General features: G+C 41.3%; 1 protein-coding gene across 3 annotated transcripts; it reads left to right on the top strand.

Moving 5' to 3' along the window:
- The first annotated feature begins 101 nt into the window (after positions 1-101).
- VBP1 (VHL binding protein 1) lies at positions 102-9,648 on the top strand. 3 transcript variants are annotated; one of them, XM_080991339.1, is made up of 6 exons: positions 102-260; positions 2,041-2,165; positions 4,771-4,837; positions 5,000-5,098; positions 6,626-6,764; positions 8,730-9,648. In XM_080991339.1, the coding sequence occupies exons 1-6, from the start codon at positions 162-164 to the stop codon at positions 8,798-8,800; spliced, it is 600 nt and encodes a 199-aa protein (XP_080847465.1). In that variant the 5' UTR covers positions 102-161; the 3' UTR covers positions 8,801-9,648. The 3 variants fall into 3 exon arrangements, with proteins under 3 accessions (XP_080847465.1, XP_080847466.1, XP_080847467.1); XM_080991340.1 differs by lacking the exon at positions 102-260 and adding an exon at positions 421-617; XM_080991341.1 differs by lacking the exon at positions 102-260 and adding an exon at positions 1,423-1,724.
- Positions 9,649-9,904: the final 256 nt, after the last annotated feature.

A 9,904-nucleotide genomic window follows, 5' to 3' on the forward strand; every position in this document is an offset into this window, starting at 1 on the left:
TATCAGGCAACAGGGAGACCCTCCACTCCCCCTCCTCAGAACCCGCGCGCGCGACGTCTGGGCTACGGTTAGCTCAGTTTCGATGCCAGTCCGCATGCGCGAGGGAGGAAAAGCACGTCGGGCTCTGTTCCCCCCTCCCTCCCCATTCTTTTACTCCCTTCATGAAGATGGCGGCGGTCACCGTCGGCGAGGCAGTTTGCGGCGACGGACCAACGGGCGGGAAACGGGCGCACCTGGGCATCCCCGAGGCCATCTTCGTAGTAAGCAAAAATGTGGGCGCGGGGTGGGTGGGAAATGGGGAGCCACGCGGAGGGGGCGAGAGTGGACCTCGAGTACTGAGGTGAACGTGGGGTGGGGGGGTGTCTTGCGTGGTGTGCTGGTTGCGCATGCGCTTCAGTTTTGACAGGGAGCTGGGGGTGGGGTGGGGGCCTCCTCAGGAATGATGTCCGGGAGGCTGTCAGCCCCAAAGACCCTCTTTTCCGACCGGCGCCCTTCCCGCGGGGCAGGAGGCTCTGCGGCACCTGGCATTTAGGGGTAGACTGCCTGTTAGTAAGGAGGCCCTGATCCCTTCACGTAGCGCCGGCGGCGGCCTTCCCTGCAGTAACTGGCGTTTTAAGGTAGCCTATTGTTATTATTATTATTTTTTATTATAAGGAACGGGCAGGAAGCCCTGCCAAGTTAGCCGAAGACAGCAGCCTGTTTTTAATTTGGAAAAAGACTGCCAGCAGGCGAGGCAGGAATGCGAGGACTCCGCTGGTCTTCAGAGGCAGGTTAGGTGTCACGCCTCTGGGGAAATAAATCCAGCAGGGAAGATGGGGGCAAGAATGTGGGGAGGGGGCAGCCTCTTCTGCTTTTTGCGCCCCACCCACTTCGGATTTCAAGAGTGATTGCCTTTTAATGCGAAGGTTCCGTGGTCTGTAATATACCGGTACTTACTGCATCCCGCCTTTCCTCTCAGAGAGCCTAAGACACTGCCCGTTGCTCTTCCCCCCTCATCCCTATTCTTATAGCAACACTGCAAGGGAAGCTAGCTGAAGAGATACTGTCAGGTCCCAACAAGCTTCACGGTTGTGCTAGTCTTGCGAACTATAACTGCTATAATGTCATGGTTTAATAGGTCTGTGTACCATGGATTTATCTTCTGTAAGAAGAGCCGAGCTGGCTCAGATCAAGTAAGAATTGCTTCCAAGTGACCAGGAAGTGGGGGCTTTTATACTGTAAACAAGGAGAGGGAATGAAATAGTGTAGTCAGCTCTGAGCACCATGGTCTGGCTCAGTGTAAGGCAGTTATGCTTCTATGAGCGCCAGTGTGATGCAACAGAGACTGGTTTATTAGGCCATATGCTAACATTTTGCTACCAGTAGTTGAGTAGCCAATTATACACGGAAAGCAGTAATCTTCCCTTGCTATTGGCTCCCCCCCCCAAAAAAAACCCCTTGTAGTCTTTAAGTTTGCCTATCTTATGAATCTAATTCATTATGAAGAATAAGAGGCCTGCTGGATCAGATTGAACATTTCTCTAGACAGGCATTTGTTTGCTTTCAGTGACCAGCTAGATACGTCTGCATATTCCCAGGGGGGAGGGGGCTGGCTGCATAGCTGCCATTCCTTTCAGGCAACCTGTTTATGTGGGATTGATACTAAAAGGAGAAACTAACCTTGGACTCACTTCCCAAACATTTTACTGCTTGACTATGCTGTTTATGCTTTTGAATGTAGAAGAGTAAGCAAAATTATTGTTATTTGTTCAATTTTAGTAGCCAGCTGACATAAAAGAGGTCTCTAAATGACTTAGGAAATTTAAAAGCAAAAAAGGGTAGGCAAGCAAGTGGTTAGAAATGGTGAGGAGGGCCAGGGGACTCTCGGTAGTGGGTCTCATACTGGAGGAGGGTCTTTGGCTGGTGCTTGGCCATTCCTGTCCCCGATGCCAGCCCTGGAAGAAGTCAGAACAGGCCAGGCTTTGACCAACCAACTCTTCACATGGTTGTATGAATTGAAGCTTTGGGAGTTACTTATGTATAATGTGTTTCTACTCGAAGGAAGATGTAGATTCCTTTATGAAACAGCCAGGAAATGAGACGGCAGACACCGTACTCAAGAAATTGGATGAACAGTATCAGAAATATAAATTTATGGAGCTTAACCTTGCCCAGAAGAAAAGAAGGTAGGTATTTTTTGTGGTGTCCTTTATAAGGATTATTCTAAAGTTATAATGCTACTCCCCATGTCATCATGCAGACTGTTCTTTGGCTAAAATTTAATAAGCTACTACCCTTTAAGAAGCTAGACAGTTGTTGCTACAAGCTGATGCACTGGTAGGATACTAAAACAACTTACAATACTAGGACTGTGGTCCAACTTGTGAGGAATGTCTGAAAGACACATAAGAGTATTTGACATGTTTGCAGTTAATATTTTTCTGCTTTATATCATGACGTAAATGAGCTGGTTTTTACAGTAATGATGGGGCCACTGTATTAAATAATTAGGTATCTGCACCCACTGTTGCTTTTTGTCATGCATTATTTTGTTTGACTAGGAGTTAAAGTAAATCCAGGTGAAAAATTAGACAATGAGCCTGGCCATACCATCGAACAAATTTTGATGGCAATAATTATTACTGGAATAGAAAAAAAGCAATCACATCTTTGCATTAATCAACAGAAGCGTTCATTCAAAAGAATAGGGTCAAGTTTCCATATGCTATTGCATGGACAATCACATTATATACTTCTGGGTTTCGCCGCGCATGCGCAGAAACGGCGCCTCATGTTGTGGACTTTTCAGGGTACGTAAGGACCCTCGGAACGAGTTAAATATTAAGTGTACTGGTGTCCACCTAATTCTATTGCCTGCAGTCACACCTAAGTTTGCATTAGAGATAAATTGAGTTTTGGGGGAAGAATTGTTAAATACTGGGGCTACTAGTACCATTGTTAGAGGTCAATGATCGCTTTCAATATTATTGCCCAGCTCTAACTCCATGACAACCTTATATGCAAATCACAAGATCACAATATAATCTATCACACTGCCCCCATGCTTTGTAAAGTGGGTATATTCTCTGGGTTGATCTCCCTCTATCATGCTGTTCAATATTAGCAAGTCCCTCCGCCATACAACTTGGGCTAAACAAAGCTCTGAATAATTACATTTATGATGTAATTAGACAGGTGGGAGGTACCTCTGGCTAAGTAAATACCTCGTTTCAGAATCTGATTGTAATGGGTGTACAAATTTACATCGTTAACTCCCATATGTATGTTAAAACCCCCTGCAATGATAAACTGCGGTAGGATATAGGGATTCCATGGATTCTATATAATTCTCTACGTCTGTCCAGATAGTATTTACAGTAGTTGTTTTTTTTTGTTTGTTTTTTGACAAGGTGGTATGTAGACATTAATCAGCATTAAACATACTTTCAAAACTACAACCAAGACAGCAGTTGCAAATGGGTTACATGGAATCATGGCTGTTGTAGTTGCATTCAACTTTGTGGAGATGAAGCATGCTAGACCCCCCACTGACCCTACCACCTTTCATTGAGGGAGTGGTTGTCAATGAGTGACATTTGTTTCCATTAATCATTATGGAGTCATTGTGCCATGTTTCTTGAAGCAGAATAATATCAAATTGCACAAAATAGTTCATCAGTTGTCTATTGTGACAGCCTGCTATGTTCCATGACATCCATTTTAGCCCCAAGTCCTTTAAGGCTCTGGCCTTTTGGTTCCACTTTGTCCAGGTACCCAATTTCATCTTTAAAAATGCTTCCATTCCTCTTATCAGTGGGAACCCATCCAACGGTGTTGGTATACTTTTTGATTCTCGGGAGAGGACTACCTATTTAATTTGGAACTAATTTCCAATAGCTCAGCCAGGAATTTGTAGTCACACCATCAGGATTGTCCCTAACCATATCATCTTCCAAGGGGGGTTGAGTTTGCAGTTTGCATCTATACATTTAAAAGTTTCTCTGGTAGTCCTCTTTTTAAGTATACATTTTGGAGAAACAGTTTGTGGGCAAAAGGTTTGATTGTCAGTTGTTTCACCAACGTTTTGTTGTCCATGCTGTTGTATTTGGGTCAACCTGGACTGAAACTTAGCTAGTTTGGTGAGAATACCACTTTGCTCTTTATCTGGTAGGTTAATAAAATTACTTAGCAAATCCTCTTTTTCTGGGACTATCCAGTCTGCTAAATCTGGAGGGTAATTTTTATTCAGAACTGCTATAGATTGATTAGACCTCTTGAATTTTCCTTGCATAATATCTGGAGTTTCAGATAATAATTCTTCACATTGACTGTGATCTTCTTCAATAATAGGACAAATGTCAGCTTTAGTTGAGGTAACTTTGTTCCTCCTGATCGCCCTTTTAGGTACAAACAGTAGCTTAAGTGATGTGTCTTCAAAATGCTGATAAGGGAAGACTCCTTTCCTGGCTAAATGAGCCTTCTTTTTCATGATTATAGCTGGAATTCTATGGGTGTTGAAAATTAGAAGAGTTGTCTTGCAACATGCATCATTAAAGAACCCCTTGGTTGATTTTAATTCAATATTTCCAACATCACAACTGAGGCGTAAGTTCAAATGTAGGCTGACTCCCAATAAGGCAAGGGTCCCTTATATGGAAATATCTGTAGAACAACCTCACATGCTGGACTGAGTGTTTCTGCCCTACCTCCAAACCCCAATTATATATAAAGCAGATTAGATTGTTTAGTAAGTGTAGCAGAAATAATATTTTATATCTCTTTTATTCACAGGTTAAAAAATCAAATTCCTGAAATTAAGCAGACATTAGAAATCTTAAAACACATGCAGAAGAAAAAGGTAAATACCTTTTACAATGTGGTGGGTATTTATCTTATCTACAATGCTACATCAATAGTTATCACAAATCAATCTTTATTTGGCTGTAGAAAATTATTGATAATGACTAATTTTAACACAAGTGCTCTAGCCATGTTCATTTGTCATCTCTCCTTTCGGTAGGAATCCACAAAACTGATGGAAACCAGATTTTTATTGGCAGATAACCTCTACTGTAAAGCTTCTGTTCCTCCTACAGATAAAGTTTGTCTTTGGTTGGGGGTAAGTAAAAACATGTTCACACTTACTAAGCATCTGTTTTCAGCCACAAACATGGCTGAAAGGCTACATGAGTTCTGAATATTACGTTAACATTTCATGATGTTATTTGGCCACGCAGCTTGGTATCAACCTCCCCCCGCCGCAATGGAAATCATTACCCATTTCCAGTCTCTGGAATTTTTTGGAACAGCAGGGACAAAAGCCTCTTAGCAACATTGCAAAAGAATACATTTCAGCCCAGATCTTGAAAGGTGCAACAATGGGCACAGTTCAGCTGATCCTTCAGACTATGGAAATGAACTGGGTTCTCCTCTTCCTTTGCCCTAATGATCCATTTCATCTTTTGTGTTCAGTATTAGCCATCGTTTGCTGTGCTGTCCAAATATAGGCTTTGGCTTATACTTGCATGAATTGGAGGCTCCTCTGAATTCAGTCACTGTGCATTGTTTCAGGTGGTGCTTTAAGTTGCATGTGCTTAAAGTTAGCATGTGAGCCTAAGGCTCCACATGGGTTATTCTCAATAACCCAAACTGGGTCTGGAAAACCAGTGATGTGCCAAATGTTATTGGACTACAGCGTTCCCACTATCTCTAACCATTGACCATGTTGGTTGGGTCTGATGGGAGTCCCAACAACATCTGCAGAGCCAGAGGCTCCTCATTTCTGACCTAAACAATCATTTAAATGGTTTTCTGAACTGTACTTAACAGTAAAATAACAAGTGATGAATTGCTTGCCTGGATTAAATAAGAAACATGGAGTCTGCTAAACATCTTGCTTTACCCCAAATCTGAAACATCCAACAAAGGAGCACATAATCCCAGATGAAATTGGCAGGGAATGTCTGGCACTCCTGCAGCAGAATATTTACAAAATATGTTTAAATCGCAACAGTTTCTGATTAGTTAATTTTATCTGCTTTTTGTAAAATTGAGTTCCCACAACGTTCTTTTCCCAGACCAGTACTATTTAAGTTGTTTTAAATTATCTGCAGTTGGAGGTGAGCAGTGAGTGAGCAATATTTTTGAATGACACCAGGCTTTTCAGGAGATCCAAAAGTGTCTCTCCAAACCTCTTAAATGGGCAACAAATGCAGCAGATAGCTACAGTGTAAATAAGTGTAAAAAATGGCACATGAGCTTCACATACTGTTTTTGAACTGGTTGCAAACAGTACCACCTGCAATATTTATAGTTACATATGCCTGCCTGCCTGCCTGCCTGCCTGCCTATCTATCTATCTATCTATCTATCTATCTATCTATCATCTAGCTATGCTATGCTTATGCTATTGCTTCTGTATTCAACTTCCATATTCAGTGTCCAAGATCAGTCTTTTAACTATAATGTGTCAAGGGTTGTGCTTAATTTGCTATTTTAAATGTGTTTTAAGATAATGGTCTCTGTCAGAAAGGGTAAAACCAACTTAGGCTCTTGAAGGTGAATTTGTAGTCAGTCATTCATTCATTTTAACACTACTTAATTTCAAAAGCCATTGAAGGTTCCTCAACATAAATGTTGTTCTTAGGCCAACGTAATGCTGGAATATGACATTGATGAAGCCCAGGCATTGCTAGAAAAGAATCTCTTCACAGCCACAAGAAACCTTGAGTCTCTCGAGGAAGATCTGGATTTTCTTAGGGATCAGTTCACTACTACAGAAGTCAGTATCCTTTTAAAAAGAGAATTGAATTCCTGTTTCACAATGTTTCACAATGTTATGTCCTCTATTTCTTAGTATTCATCCACTTTCTTTGAACGAATCTGCTTGTGGAAACAATTCAGGTCAAGGAATAGTGAATCCAGTAGCAGATGCAGGTGTTTATTGCATTTCCCCAGTTTGTTCAGTCTAGATACCACTTGCTGTGAAAAGATACAATATCCTTTTTTCATGCTGAGGGCCACATTGACCTCTCTGGTGTCCAAAGTGTAAAAGTGGACTTTTTTAAAGGACAAAGCGGGGCAGTTAGGGTCATAAAAGACTTTTAGGATCACAGGAACCACCCATGGAAGTGGTCAATAAATAAGAAAATACTTTAAAAAAAATTTTTTCCCCCATCACTTTCTTCAAAAGAAGGTGATCTTGGAGGGTCACAAAAGAAAATCGTTTAGCATCACAGTGAAAAACCGGTTAGAGCAAAATATACCGTATTTTTCTCTCTATAAGACGTACCGACCATAAGACACACCTAGTTTCAGAGGAGGAGAACAAGAAAAAAAAAATCTCTCCCTCTCTGCTCAGCGCCTCTCTAGCAAAGTGGGAGGAGAAACGGAAGGGGCTCCATTTCTCCTCCCGCTTCGCTGAAGGGGCGCTGCGTAGAGAGGGAAAGCTGCGCAGTGCCTATCCAGCGAAGTGAAGCCAGGAAAGCAAGAGGGATCGGTGTGCACCGATCCCTCTTGCTCTCCTGGCTTCAGTGAAAGCTGCGCAGCCTGCATTCGTTCCATAAGACGCACACACATTTCTCCTTACTTTTTAGGAGGGGGAAAGTGCGTCTTATAGAGCGAAAAATACAGTAAACATTTGTGAGGAGACTTTGGAGGGCTCAAAAACATCACAGTGGGAGACATATAGAGTAGTAGAAAAAAGATTTGCACTGTCTAAAAAATGTTTTGTAGGGAAAATAAATCAAATTTTGGGGTGTGGCTTTGGGGGCTGAATTTTGACTCAAGGCTCCTTCTCCAGAGGAAGAGCAGAGAAGGAGCTAGAGGTGAGCAATACTCCTGAGTTCATTTAGGCTCTTCTTTGGAAAAGAAAACCTCAAAAAAGAACAAACTTTCTTACGATTTTTATGCAAAGGTTTTCATAGACGATTTCTGGAAGTCTAAAATGCACTGGATTATTCAGTACATTTGTTAGCACCTTTTCCTGCCTTTGTTCTCCCTTAATCTTGTCGCACTGTTGTTAAAGCCAAAGGTTTATCTAGCTTTGAACTGAGGACAGGATAGTTCTCATTCAAGTTGTGATAAGCTGGTTGTCTACCATGCAGCAGAGAGAGTTTTAACCACACATCTGCATCCAGTCAGAAAAACCAGAGAAGCAGAGAGTAATAATTTTTTTTAACCACTTCTAAAAACATAGGCAAGTGGTTATTTGCCAGCCTTTCCAAAATTACAAGTTGATAAGTGTTCTGGTTATCTGCAGGTAAATACAGTCTAGTCATTGAGAGCCATCTTATACTTTCCACAAGCATGTGCTCAGGTGCTTAACCAAGTGAAGATGTGCTGGCTGCAGTCATTTCCCATGGTTTGAAAATGGAGTTGTGATCATGGAAAACGCTGCCTGTTGTCCAGCCAGGTGTCACAAGAGTGTGTGCAGGGCAAGTTATTGGCAATTTGAGAAAGCTAGTATTGTTGCAGGTATTCGGGAATAAAAACCTTTATGATCAAGCTCATGCTAAGGAAACTGTAGGGCTTTTTCCTGCTGGCCCTGCACAGTGTTATTTGTGATCTATTTTCAGAGCACACACTTACATATTTCAGATGAACAGATTAGAAATTGGTTATGAGAACAGCACTGTCTAGTATTCAGGAATCAAACTGCTTGTGCTAATTATGGGAAGCAGATAAAATCCAGGGAGAGGAGCATCTGCTTTCACCTTACAGCACAATAATTTCCTTAACTGTGTTTTCAGATATGGCTAGAGTTTATAATTGGGACGTGAAGCGAAGAAACAAGGATGACCCTTCCAAAAGCAAAGCATAGTTATTAATAGGATTCATTAGTTCTGTTATATTAAATGTGTTCTCAACTTTAATCTTAGTTAGCAGACATCTTTTTAAAAATTGGTTTGCAAGCCCAGTTTGGTTCTGTGCATGTTCTATTATTGCTGCTTTGGAACATGAGCCATAAAGGATTTTGGTTCTTCCAACATAATCTGTCATAGGAAAATGCTGGCTACAAGACTTGACTGAAAATCTGAAGTGCATTATAGGAACTGTCTTTTGCAAAGGGTTGTTTGTATATATGAGTATTGAGGTATATCAAAATTTGGTGCTGGGAAGGTATGGCAGCAATATGGGGAACAGTCTGTTGTAATCTTGCCTCTAGCTGCTTTAGCTATCCTCTAAACACTTCACACACACGAGCTCATGTTTAGCTCTTGAGGAAACAAATAATTTAATGCACAATGCAATCTGTATGTGATCTTACTCAGTACTGTATTCACATAAATATCTCATCCCAAGTCTGTAAAACTGGAGGGATCCAGGAGCAAATGGCCTACTATACACAATCAGTGCATTTGCCATCTGTTCTAATTCAGATGATTGCAAAGATACTTGGTGGAACCTGCATTTAAACATGGATGGTGTATTTGAGCCCAGCTTCAGTTGGTTAACAGGCTTAGTGTTATTCCTTTTTTACTTCATATGAAGCTTTGCTAAAGTCTTGCCTTGGCGTCTTCCTTTTTATTTGAAACCATGATACACATTTTAAGGTCAAAAAAGTGCTGTACTTACACTGCCGAATAGGTGGCAGTGCAGGTTTTATTTTAAAATGAAAAGCAAATGTTAACTGTGTTTTAATTTCTTCTAATAAACAACACTTCTAAAGTTTTTGTACTTTTATTTCATTAAAGGAATTTTATATTTTTGGGAGGCCACCCAACACTGCTGCTGCTGCTGCTGCTGCTGCTGCTGCTGCTGCTTCAACACTGAAACTTGAAAGACTTATAGCAGAAACCTCTAGCGCCTGTTCCTTTCAGCAGATGGGCACCAAAACTTTTGAAATAATTGTTAATGTAAATGTTGGTAATGATGGTGGAATGGTAAATAGAGATTGCTTTAGTTCTTAAAATGATGGAGAGCT

Source organism: Podarcis pityusensis, assembly GCF_964106645.2.
Source record: "Podarcis pityusensis genome assembly, chromosome: Z".
NCBI classification, from domain to species: domain Eukaryota; kingdom Metazoa; phylum Chordata; class Lepidosauria; order Squamata; family Lacertidae; genus Podarcis; species Podarcis pityusensis.

Excerpts from the sequence above, each read along its gene's own strand:
- VBP1 (XM_080991339.1), top strand. The coding sequence starts at position 162 with ATGAAGATGGCGGCGGTCACCGTCGGCGAGGCAGTTTGCGGCGACGGA. Across the intron at positions 5,099-6,625 it reads AAGTTTGTCTTTGGTTGGGG|GCCAACGTAATGCTGGAATA; the intron begins GTAAGTAAAAAC and ends TGTTGTTCTTAG. Across the intron at positions 6,765-8,729 it reads GTTCACTACTACAGAAGTCA|ATATGGCTAGAGTTTATAAT; the intron begins GTATCCTTTTAA and ends CTGTGTTTTCAG.